The sequence below is a fragment of the Centropristis striata genome, chromosome 1, assembly GCF_030273125.1.
Source record: "Centropristis striata isolate RG_2023a ecotype Rhode Island chromosome 1, C.striata_1.0, whole genome shotgun sequence".
Classification (NCBI taxonomy): domain Eukaryota; kingdom Metazoa; phylum Chordata; class Actinopteri; order Perciformes; family Serranidae; genus Centropristis; species Centropristis striata.
In genome coordinates, this window is record NC_081517.1 from 39,695,390 (window position 1) to 39,708,854 (window position 13,465).

General features: G+C 36.3%; 1 protein-coding gene across 1 annotated transcript in view; it reads right to left on the reverse strand.

Moving 5' to 3' along the window:
* frem3 (Fras1 related extracellular matrix 3) overlaps positions 1-13,465 on the reverse strand; it is a 51,570-nt gene that overhangs the window by 24,138 nt on the left and 13,967 nt on the right. Inside the window, exons 3-6 of the mRNA XM_059328576.1 lie at positions 6,652-6,798; positions 3,944-4,174; positions 3,110-3,235; positions 968-1,219 (exon numbers count right to left, since the gene is read on the reverse strand). Of these exons, the coding sequence (XP_059184559.1) occupies positions 968-1,219; positions 3,110-3,235; positions 3,944-4,174; positions 6,652-6,798 (756 nt within the window). The remainder of the gene's footprint in view (positions 1-967; positions 1,220-3,109; positions 3,236-3,943; positions 4,175-6,651; positions 6,799-13,465) is intronic.

The window sequence follows — 13,465 nt, forward strand, 5'->3', positions numbered from 1 at the left end:
ACCAGCTGCCACCACGATGTCAGCGGTACTGTAACCACAGCGCATGATGCTATTCTTCTCTGACCTCTAGGAATGTAATGTGTCCAGATTAAAAAAACAGCAGTACACTTTACTTTACTTTTACAATTTATGTACACTTAGATACTTCAATGTGCAATGATAAATGACCTAAAGTATTTTTTCTGTAGTACTGATAAAGCACTTAGTGGGCTAAAGGTATATCATAAGTGCTACTAAAGATACACTGAAATTCTAGTAAGCGTATATATATATATATAAATTACTTTTCTACGTATATTTTAATCCACATTTTAGATAACTATTATTACATTTATAATACATAGGAAATGTATTTATATTTTAAACGAAATGTGTCAATAATACATTTTAAATAAAATGAATTGTGAAGTACTTTTTAAAAATACTGCATTATTTAGCAAAATTAAACTAAAGCATATTTGAGTGCATGTTATTGGTGTCTAAAAATTAACTTTATTCCAACAATGCATTGACTCTAATTATATTTTAATTATATTTTAAACATAGTTCATTGTGTATTTTTTTAAAGTACTGCATTAGTAAAAAAAAGTTTAAAAAAATAAATATATACTGTATATATATATGTGTGTGTGTGTGTGTGTGTGTGTGTGTGTGTGTGTGTGTGTGTATATATATATTTACACACACACACACACACACACACACACACACACACACACACACACACACACATATATTTATTAATAAAGTAGTATCCACACATGAATATATCATAAGTGTATTGATAATTATAAAAAGTGGATTAAAAAGTGGAATAAGAACTATCCCTTTAACACGTGATACACTTCTTACACTTGTAAATCTTATAAATGTAAATATCTACAGACGTTCATCTCTACGTCCCTCTATCTGTTATCTGCTGAACTGACCAACCAGAAGAATCCCGTCCAGCTCTGACTCCACTCACCGTCGTCGCTGTCTGCCAGGATGGTGATCTTGGCGGTGGGGAAGTTGGCGCCCAACTGGCCCCCCATGGGCATGCTGAGGCTGACGTTGAAGCTCTCCTCCTCCTCGTACAGGGAGTCATCGATGATGATGATGCGACAGAGTTTCTCCCGCTCGTCCTTGTCAAACCGCAGCACGCTGGTGTGGTCCTCGGGCCGCGTGATGTAGTCGGAGTAGGACAGCACTGTGCTGGGTATGGTGCCTGTGGCGGTGGCTGAGGAATTATGGGAAAAGAGTTGGTAACTATTTATGATAAGGCAAGATGTTTGACAAAGGACCTGAACAGGTAGAGAACACCTGTTGATTCATACTGAGTTAGTGTTGGCCGCTCTGGATGTGACTGACTGAGTGCTAATGTGACCGGCTAACACGGCCGGCTAATGTGACCGGCTAACACGACCGGCTAATGTGACCGGCTAACGCAACCAGCTAATGTGACCGGCTAACGCAACCAGCTAATGTGACCGGCTAACGCGATTATCTAATGCGACCAGCTAATGTGACCGGCTAACGCGACCGGCTAATGGGACCGGTTAATGGGACCAGCTAATGTGACCGGCTAACGGGACCGGCTAACGGAAATGGCTAATGTGAGCGGCTAACGCAACCGGCTAATGCAAATGGCGTTACTATTACGTTACTATTACTTGTTAATTAATGGTTATTACAAGGACCTTAATATAAAGCGTTACTTAACAGGATTGATGTGAGAAAACAGCAAACAATCACTGGTGGAAAGTAACTGAGTACATTAACTCAAGTACTGTACTTAAGAAAAACCATACTGAAAAAGATACTTGTACTTTACTGTTTTATTTCCCCTTTATGTCACTTTGTACTTTATACTCTAACACTACATTTCATAGACACATTTTGCACTTTTAACTCCATCACATTTATTTCTCAGCTACAGTTACTACTTTTCAGATCAAAACTTTTTATTCAAAACATCTGATCGAATTTATAAAACTATAAAATAAACTTGGGTAACACTTTATATTAAGGTCCTTGTAATAACCATTAATTAACAAGTAATAAGGCCCTAGTAAGTCCTTACAAGATGCTTATTAACATTACTGTGTGTTTATAAGCCTATATAAGTGTTAATAATGGCATTATAATGCAGCTAATAGCAGGCTATAAGAGATGTATAATAAGATCATTAATAAAAGCCTCATGAGTATCTTATAATTCTTCATAATAGCATTACAAACACCCATAACCCACCCATTATGTCTTTGCCATGCCTTTATTAATATTTTGTTTGCTTATTGATATTAAAATATACTTTATTGCTCATCTATTATAAGTTAACTATGCACTTGTTAACAGTTAACTATGCTTTTTGCAGCTAAAGGGATCTAAAGCGAGAACAATGCCTTATTACTTGTTAATTAATGGTTATTACAAGGACCTTAATATAAAGCGTTACCTAAACTTGTTATGGATTATACTACCTAAAAGTATAACTAACATGTAAAGATGAGCTTCACACTGATAACTTTAAAGTGTTGCTTACCTATCAATATGTAACAATTTGTGAAAAATATAACTATAAATGGAAACAGTTCATAGATTAAGTACATTTATTTTGATACTCTTAAGTACAATCTGCTATCATGTACTTTTACTTAAGTAAGATTTTGAATGGAGGATTTTTACTTGTAATAGAGTTTCTTTACTGTAGTTTTGCCACTTTAACTGAAAAGACTTCAGTACTTCGTCCACCAATGAATAAAATGTAAACACACAGAGAAAGTAACTGTAATATAATAAATTAAAACAGCTAAAAATAGAAAGTGAAAAAATAATAATAAAGGCAATGAAGAACAGCTGCATATCAATCTCAGTATTTCACAATAAATAGAGAAAAATAAACACTGGGCATATAAGAAAGTGTAGTCTTTTTGGGCTTCCACATTTGGTATAATACCTACATCCTAATAACCGTTCATTGAAAGCCCCATTATTTATGTATATTCTCTGAAATTCTGATGTTTGGTACATTCTTTGTCATCATTGCCATTCAGCTCTTTTAGCACAAATACTCAACTTTCCACCCTTTTCTTTTCAAAGACGATAACTATAAACCGGCTCCTCTCACCTTGCTGAGTGAAACAAACGACCATGAGTTCCTGACTGGCGTCTCCTGAGCGCCGCACCGGCACCAACAGCTCTCCAACGTCCTCCTCGATCTTAAACTCTGCTTGAGGAATGTAGACGGTCGACTCTGTTTTGAAAGAGAAACACAGATGATGAGTTACTGTGTGTAATAATAACTGCTCTGATTTAATAATTAAATGGCAGCATTTACAGTGTATAGCAGGGGTCCCCAAACTTTTTTCGGTGGGGGCCACATCAACTTTTCTTTCTGTGATGGGGGGCCGTGGTCAGTCTATAACAGGAAATGATATGGGCCAAATTGACTACCAGTGTTATTGTGTAAATATAACGATCATTTGTTGGCCTTGGCACCACCTGTTGGTTTGCAAAAAAGTAATAAAAAGTATTCACATGTTTATTTGAAGTACCACAGATATTCCTTTTATTTTGTAGAAAATTAAAACACAAGCTGATGCCATTTAACAATGATTTTGTAACAGGTACATAGGTAAATAGATTCTGCATTAAGAATCTATTTTCTGTTCCCACATTTTGTTGACCGACTCTATACCATTGTGTGAGGGGGTGAAAATGAGCTACTACTGTAAATAATTCACAACTAAGGTCAATTTTAATTAGAACACCTACCTTAATCATTACATGTGGATATTTTATAAATAAATATATAATAAATGCAATTTTTAAAAAACAGGCCATGTTTAGAGGGAATGTTTGGGATAGTTAAGTGGGCCACTCCAATTGCTTTGGCGGGCCGGAAGTGGCCCGCGGGCCTTAGTTTGGGGACCCCTGGTGTATAGGCTTTTTAGATTCCTACCATCTCCAGGATCCACAATCTCGACTGTTGCAGTGTCGGGAAACTCCAGCACAGCCATGACTGGATCCGACAGCTGTATCTCAAAGGTCTCCGAGGTCTCGAACTCCTGGTCTGTGAAGATCTTCACCTTCCAGGTTGCCGTAGTCTGGCCGGGGTTGAACTGGACCTGCTTCTGGGCTTTACCTCGGAAGTCTTTGTCCTTCTCTGCTGTTCCATCCTTGGTGGCAATACCTGATGGAGAGGGCAGGTGTTTATGAATGAATGAATGCTTTATTTTGGTTACAAAAAAACAAAGACAACAAAATAAAATCATGTTTTTACAAAAGAATCCATCAGACAGCAACCGAAAAAGGAATAGGCTGAAGCCCCAAGGCTTATTTTTGCCTCTTCTGTACCAGTCAATAAAACTGATTTATAGATAGAGTTTGTTTAGAGTGTGTTTAGAGCTCGAGAAGAGATTTAATGTTCTTTAAAGTAGCTGTGAGAGCACTATTTTAGACCAGAAAATATTGTGAATAGATTCTGTCCTAAGTCAATGTACATGTATTTTTTAGAGGTTGACAGATTTAATGGTTGGCCAGTTTTATTGACCGATATCGACCTCTCACAGACGTATCAGTATCTGGCCCTATTGGCATATATGTTGTACATATTTTTAATATCTACATAATTTGCACTACATCACACCGGTGTACATTGAGAGCATGTTAACCAAAGTTACATTCCATGTTTGTAAACGCATACTTGGCCAATAAATCCGATTCTGATGTTGTCCAATTTGTGAAGATGTTAAAACTTTGAAGAGCTTTATCGAACATATAATGCAGAAAACAATGCTTTAGGTGATTTAGAAATGCTGTTAGCTATTTATTTTATTACTTTATTTAAATGGTCAGCTATTGAATAATACTGAACATGCAGTACTGATGTTAAGCTATTTATTTTCTTTTGTTTTTTTCTTCTTCTCAGTTTTCATTTCTAGAATTGGGTGACACTGTAAAATAATAATAATCAATCAATTTATCAACTTTACTATTACAGTTTCAGGGTCCAAATAAAAGAGAAGACATTGCATTGAATACATGTATAATATTGTTAAATACTCTTTGATTAAGTTATTTGTTGTATCGGTGTAAAATCAGTGCACAATCCAGATTTTTTTTCCCTTTTTAACATCAGTATCTCAAAAATCCCATACTGGTTGGACTCTAATTCTTTTCTTTTTTTCCACAAAATTTCTTAGGTTTATAAAATCTCCATGTATAATGTTACTTGTGGGGTGTTCCTTTACAATCGTCTCGTCTCTTCAAAGGCAGAAGTGTCCACGTTCACATATGTTGTCATAAATCTGTTTATGCATGCGAGTGTCTGATGCTGCCAAACACACCAGCATGTTGACATTTCCTCCTGACCTTTTCCAGGAAAGGTTATATGTGCTCTCAATCAGCCCTCTTTCAGACAAGAGAGGAAATAGAGCTCCAGTCAAACAGAAGAACAAAAGATCTGCACCTTAAGGGACACTAAGAAATAAAGTCTGCACACTGGATTATTTATTTTAGCACCAAGGTGACATTTCAAGAATCATGCTCTTCTTCCGAAGATGATCTAGACTATTTCTTAGTCCTCCACGTGTTTGTCTGTCAAGCACCTATTATTTATAGTCTGGATGTGTTGTTTTGTGTACTTTTTTTGCACCTTTAGGAACACAAAACTGTGTTATTAGTGTTGTGCTGATTTGGTGTTTTCTTCCATTTAAGTGTAGGGATAAACTGAGGACATCCTGCAGCTTAGCATGGATCTGCAGGGATGTTAAATGAGAGGGTTGCACTGGTGTTTTATAGCAGGGCTGGCCCTTTAAATGGCACATAAATAATGTAATACAGGGTAAGGAAACTTTTAAAAGGGCAATAATTCTTCGTTAAATTGTCAGTTTAATGAGGGCATGTTTTGTAGTGTCATCATCCTTCATATTGGTTTATTACCGGCAGGAAATTATACAAAGATACTGATGCCAAACAGGAAACAAAAGTAAGACTGACTTTTTTTGGTAAAACTAATTTTTAGTAATTATCTCTTGATTAACCTTAATGCACTAAAGGTGGCACAAATATATAGAGTAAAAAAAAAATCAAGTTATTAGTCATTAACTTATTAATGGACACTATCGCTCAAAAATTTGGGGTCACTTAGAAATGTACTTATTTTTTAAAGAAATGCAGAATTTTTAATATTAAAATAATAGACATACAGTCTAGACAATGTTAATGTATTAAGTGTATAATTAAGCTGGAAACAGCTACATTTTCTTATGAAATATCAATTTTATATTGTCAGCAACAATCACTCCTGTGTTCCAGTTGCACATTGTGTTAATTTATGTTTATAGAGTTGATCATTAAAACACCTGAAAACTGTTTTGGCTCATTTTCAGAAGCAATAAAATGATCCTTTCTAAGGCTGGTTGAGTATCTACAGGTAAAGTTGGAGATTTGTACAGGTTAAAATTATTATTTCTACCCTTGTAAATGTCTTTATGATATTTTCTGATTCATTTTGTAACTCACTTCATGAATAGAACAGTGTGTTGTCATGGAAAACAACGCAGACATTATCTGGTTGACCCAACAACTTTTGAGCACTAGTGTATATAGTAAAACAATCTAGTTAATTAGTCATTACCTTAAAAATATATAAGGATCAACACTTACTGACAAAGGAAGTTTCTCCCAGGTAGCCTCTACGTTTCAGTGTCACCTCCAGGAATTTGGCGTCCTCATCCACTAAATAGTATTCCCTCTCAAGAGAGATCCAGGACCAGTTGAGTCGGAACGGCTGAGGCTTCAGTTTGTTTCCACCTGAACAAAAAAAAAAAGAGTTCATTTAAAATATCTCATTCATGGCACAGTATAATGAGGACACAAGGAACCACTGAAGCATACTAATCTGCTCTGGGCTCAAGGATAAAAAGGAATCAAAAGGGCATTTTAATTTTGTAAGAGAAACATGATAACTTAATACCAGGGCTTCCCTAAACCTTAACTCACTGGACCTTAGGAGGAGTTGCCTTACTCCTTATTCCATCTGATTCACATCCACCTCTACATAAAGCTGTTTCATATCCTCAGTCCTTAATGGGGCACGTACAATCATGGATATAGTGTACACAGTCTGCTTATGGAAAAATTCTGTCATAGTATGATTTCTTTAATGAGCTGGCCTCTTTTAAGTCTGCCATCATGTCCACGCTCTGCTGCTTTCCCTCTTGAAGAAGGTAAAGTTTAAGTGGGAGCAGTGAAGCTTCTTTTAGCTCCATTAGTGACAGACATACTTACACACTTACTCTGGAGCATATTTAGTACATATAGTACACATAGTCTTGAATGATTTAACCCTTAATAGGGCACTCATTGAAATACTTGCAAATTCCAGATTTCAACCCTAGAGAATATTGGAGGATATTACATACTGCCAGAATGTGTAAAAAAACATACGAAAATAATATTTTGAGAAAAAAGTTTACGAGATTAAAGTGGCAAATCTACGAGAAAAAAATAGATTTAAAGTGGTGAATCTGGGAGAAAAAAGTTGCCTTTTTCCCACTTTTTTTTAGTAAATCTGCAACTTTATTCGCGCAGATTTGCCACTTTAAATCTCTTAAATCTGCTACTTTTTTTCTTGTAAATTTGCCACTTTAATCTAGTAAATTTGCAACTTTTTTCTCGAAATATTACCTGAAGTTCCCAAATATAGTTCTTTGCCTGATAAAGGGTTAACACTTTATGACCTCTTTATCATCAGTTATTAGAAGCTGTGCTCATAAAACACACATCTGAAAGCATGCAAAGCTCAGAGTCACCTGCTGCTGATCCACAACTTTAGACTCAATCCTGCCCTTAATCCATACTATCTCATGACTCATGTAATCCCTCAAACTGTCAGCTCAGTTTTGGTCATTGACTTGAAACTGGCTGCTTCAGAGATATGTAAGATTATAGGTTCTGCTACATAATCTGAATGTTTTTTTAACAACAGCGGAAAAGGCCTGAATGTCTTATCCCTCAGTGAGAAGAGCCGGGTGACCTGTGACTTTTGATCTGAAATGGGTCAAGCTCAGTGGGTTCTTTGGATCAGGGAGGTGAAAGTCTCTCTTTCGTCTTACATGGCTGGTCACACATGCAGCGGCCCTGCTGACCTAACGCTGCTAAAGACGCTTTGAGGAGGGAGGGAACTCCATGGGGTCTGAAGAAACATTCAGCAGTTTGTTGGGAGAGTATTCACTCACTTTTTTATCACTCGTTTTTTATTGCAGCACCAACAAAACATAGACAATGCAACAGGTTGCTAATTGCAATTCCTCTCTCCATCAACAGGATAGTAATTCCTACACAGGCAGAGCATCCTTATTTAAATAGAAGATCTTTTAATTTACGTATCAAATTCAAAACACATTAAAATTGTGTTACTCCGTAAATTATTGACTCTTGCCATGGATGGATTACTGAACGGACATAAAAGGCACAGGAACCATAAAACAACTTCACCGGCACACAAAAGGACAACTAAGAGGAACAAAGAGATTCACAACAACTATGAAAAGGGCCAAAATGAACACAAAGAGGCTCAAAATGACTACAAAAAACCTTAAAATGAACATTGAGATGGAAAACAACTACAAACAGATGCAAAGTCACCACACAGGGACTCACAACTAAGAAAAAGGGCCAAAACAACCACAAAGAGACGCAAAACAACTACAAAGTGACACAAAATAACAAATCACAAAAACTACAAATGGACACAAAGAAGCTACAAAGAAACTAAAAATTAACATAGAAACTACAAAGAGAAGCAAAGAGACCACAAAGGGACTCACATCAACTGTGAAAACAGGCAAAATAACCACAAACAGACACAAAGCAACTACGAAAAGACTCAAGACTCAAAATTACTACAAAACAACTATTAAGAGATGTAAATTGAGTTAAAAAAGGAGCAAAATAACCACGGGTGAAAAAATATGACAAAAAGACCAAAACAAATGTAAAGTCTTGCTTAACCAGGTCTGGCTGCACACACTGTCATTGTGGGTTGAGGGAAAAATGGTTGACAACAACTATAAAGTTTATAAAATCTGTAAAATCGGTCTTGCTCATAAGCAAGGTGGTGGGGCCTGTTGCACTAATATACCCATGACTCTCAGTGATGATAGTTTCAAGAAATGTCCAAAAAAGCTCCAAAGCCAGTGAATGCTTCAAATACCACGATGAGGTTACCAACACTGGACTCCAATCTTCTTAGCTGAAGTCAGGCCTGTCAGCCAAATTTAGCATGTTTTGTGACAGTATTCCACTTTTAAAAATGAGTGCTTCTTTAATTTGGTGTGATTCAGGTCTCAGAAATGATCACAACTAGGGGTGTGACGATATCTCGCCAGATTAAACTCGACGATATTTCTCGTTAAAAATCAGCCTTTGTGAATTATCCAAACTTCTATTTGTGACCTGTGGGGGCAGTAATAGGAAAAGAAGAAGAGGAGGAGGGCAAGCAGCAAGCAGCCAGAATGGCGTCGCAGGGGCTCGAAGCAGCACAGTCCTCCTGCAGCAGTCTCTCCCAGCTGCAGAGCCGGAGTCTGCAAATTGCTAATAGGCTAACAGTTAGCTCTGTAGCAGTACAGTGTGTATGTGCTGCAGCTGCAGGAGGTGTTCACTTAGCGATCTCTGTTTGTTTACAACAGAAACGCTGATGTTGTGCAGTTAGCGCCGGCGGCCACGGTTGCGTATCCCGTGTTTAAACTGTCGATAAGCAGTTATGTGACGGTCGAAAACAATACGTCACCTCCAGAGTCTCATTAATCCCTCTGGGGGATTTTATTTTTTATTTATCTTATTTGAACTTTTATAAATTTTAGCTTTAGTTTCAATTTGTGGAAGAAGAAGTTTATTAAAAGCTCATGCTTACATAATGCATGTAAAGAGGTATAATAAAACATTTCAAAATGCATGTGCAACTGGGTTAAATAAAAGTCTGTTGGTCCAGTCAGACATTGTGTCATTGTAGTTTTCTTAAAATCTCGTCTCGTCTCGATCTCGTGAACCCAATATCGTGTCTCGTCTCGTGAGCTGAGTGTATCGTCACACCCCTAATCAAAACACAAAGGTGAACTGAGCATCATTCCAGCTTGAATAAAACATAAACAGAGAGCAATGGTTGGGAGCTTCTGCCTGTCCACACAATCAACCAGCACCACCAGAGCTCAGTTTTGCCTCAGTGATGCAGAAAGAGGCTGCCGTTTTTATGCTATGTGACTGGGGACAATGCAGAAACAGGAGGGGTGAGAGTGGGTATTCAGGATGTGAAGGGGGCCACTTCCTCAAAACCCACATGTCAACACTGACGCCAAAACCAGGCTGAGTCACAACAGGGGCGAGCCGCAATCACAGGAGCATGTTCAGATGAAACTGATAGCAGCAAGTGGAGTTTCTGGGACAATGACAGCACTTAAACACATCTCTACTGGAATTAATAGACTAAATATGGCTGTGGGTTCAAATAATCGCAGTACCTCTTATTCTACATGCCGGACACATTAATGCATGTACTCCTGTAAGTCTGTGCCTGGTTAAAGGCAGGAGCCGCAGAGCCCAGTGGGCACAGCTACCCTCAACCAGGCTCCATGCTCAGGTTTCCAACAGTCACGGCTAAAAATACAGGAAACATGTATCATGTCTGCTTTTGCTTGCCCCAGATTCTTCAAGTGTTTATACAGTACATGCATAAAATGATAAATTTAGAAAACATACAGTATGACTTTGTTGATTTCTGTGCAGAAATAACTGCACACAGTATTTTTTTTCTAGTAAATGTACATAAAGTCTAGACTTTTTCTCTGCTTCACATGCCATGAACCTGTTAAACCAAGAAAGAATCAAATCCTCATCTCAATTAGAATACGCCTCGTTGCGGGCTGATGTACACTAAAGTCTTTGACAAACTTCCATTATCTGATTGTCTCTGTGCAGGAGAAAGTGTGTCCTGGCAGACGGCCCTATTTGGAGCTGATATGAGGAGAAGCTTAGTCTGCGGCTATCATCGAGGATTATCAAATGAACATGGCGGAGACAAAAAGCTGCCTCTGTTTTGGCATCGAGCAAATCAGGCAGCTTTGGGTTTCTGCATCGCTGCGAGGAATAAAACAATGGAGTTCTTATGAATGAGACAAGAACACACTGGTATTTCATAGACTGTTAGACTATACTGAGCTGAATAACAGACACCTGCAGAGCACTCACAAACCTCGGTTTTAAGAGATTCAGAATACTGCCGCACTTGTTTGTCATAGCTGTGATGATGTATACTTTTAACTCCTAAACCTAAATTTTGAAGTAGGCATAGGAGCACAAAAATTAAATAAATAAGTACATTAAAAAATACTTAGATGTGGAAATATAATAAATAAGTGACTAAAATGCAAATTTATCATAATATTTAGATAAATGTGGAAATACAAAGAAAAATAATATATAAACTAAAAATGCTAAAAATTTAAATATTTGAATAAATGTGATATTATAAGGACAAACATCAATATATATAAGTTTAACCATTTTCATTTATTTTTAGATTTATTTATTTAATTGTGTTTTCATTCCTTAAAATGTCCTATGAGAGTCATAGTAGCGCCAAAATGCTAATAAATAAGTAAATAAAAAAATACCTTAATGTGGAAATATAAAGAAAAATAATAAATAAGTAATTAAAAATGCAAATATATCATCATCATATTATAATGACAAACAACAAAATGTTTTCATTTATTTTGACAATTATTTGTTAAAGAATGAATAAGTAAATAAAAAATAACTAAAATGTGGAAATATAAAGAAAATAAAACAAAGTGAAAATATATACTAGAAAAAATGTGGAATTATAAGGACATACAACAAAATATATTTTTTAAACAGTATATGCAGTGTCATTTATTTTTTATTTTATTTGTTCTTTTTATTCTTTATGTATTTTTTTTCATTCTGTAAAGTTTCTCCTATAACTCTTATTATAGTGAGGTTATTTTTATTGTGAAGAGTAAAAACATGTGAAGAATTTATGAACACTGATCAGATTGACTCAGACAGCGTACCTGACTGGTCGAGACAGAAAAATGCAGCAGTGACGGGCGACTGAAAAACCTGATATGGAGGTGGAACATGACGTGTGAAATGATGTAATGGGATTGCATGAATGGCCATCATGTGACAAATATTTCCTAACAGCCTCAAAATAATTTACTAATTTTTATTGATGTAATTGAACATTACATCTTGATTCGTTTGAACAACAAGCTTCAAGCTCAAACGATCTCCAGGCCTGAGGAGACCAGTGAATTAGTAACATCTGTCCTTTTCCTTGAACTCAGTGGGTTTATTACACTTGTGGTCAACAGGTGCTGTTTCTTTGCTGTACAAGCAGCACAGGTGGTTACTTTTGTCCAGAATTACTCCTGCCAGTGTTAACCCTACTGTTATGTTTATTTTTCCTGGAACAGCAATAACCTGGGGCATATTTGACTATCCAAAAGTGGGTGGATAAAAAATCCCAATAAATATTGTTTATATGTCATAAATAACTCCATTACTAACCATTTCAATCAATATTTAGTGCAATGGTGTTCTTAACCACTCAAATATCATAGTTCAATGAGGATATTCCCTTTTTTTCCATTAAAAAATGTTGTTAAATGTTAAAACGTTTTACCTACATATAAAATACAATGGATTCACATGACATTGCTTTTTTTTTTTTTTTTTTTATGAAAAAATACTTTGAACTTTTTTTTTTTATATAGATTTTTTAACTTTGGGTCAATTTGACCTCCAACATAAGAGTTAATGGTTAAAATGTCAGTTTCATTTCCTCTGTTCTTCCTCTAATTCCCATTGAATCTAAAGTTAACTTATTGAACATCAGGTGCATCTCAATAAATTAGAATATCATAGAAATGTTTATTTATATCAGTAATTCAATTCAAAAAGTGGAAATAACACATTATATAGATCCATTACACACAGAATGAAACATTTCATCTCTTAATGTATTTAATTTCTTCTAATTATAATGATTATGGCTTACATTTAATGAAGACTTAAAATGCAGTGTCTCAAAAAATTTGAATATTACAAAAGACCAATTCAAAAAAGTATGTTTAATATGGAAATGTTGGCCTCTGAATAGTATGTGCATCTACATGCACTTGGTTCGGTCTATTTGACTTGAACTACTGGAAATGGACTTTTCCATCATATTTTAATTTATTGAGATGCTCCTGTAAAATAAAGTCAGAAACAGCTTTCTGGCTGAAGCAAAGATCCGTCTGTCTGTCTCTCTCTTCCTTCCCGCCAGACTCCCAGATTATGTGGAGCAGAGTGACAGCTGTACTCCTCAAACCTCCTCCCCCCTCTCTCCTCGCTTCCCTTCCTCCCTGTGTCGGCATTGTTCGCTGAGGGGACGGACAACAGAGAGGGACAG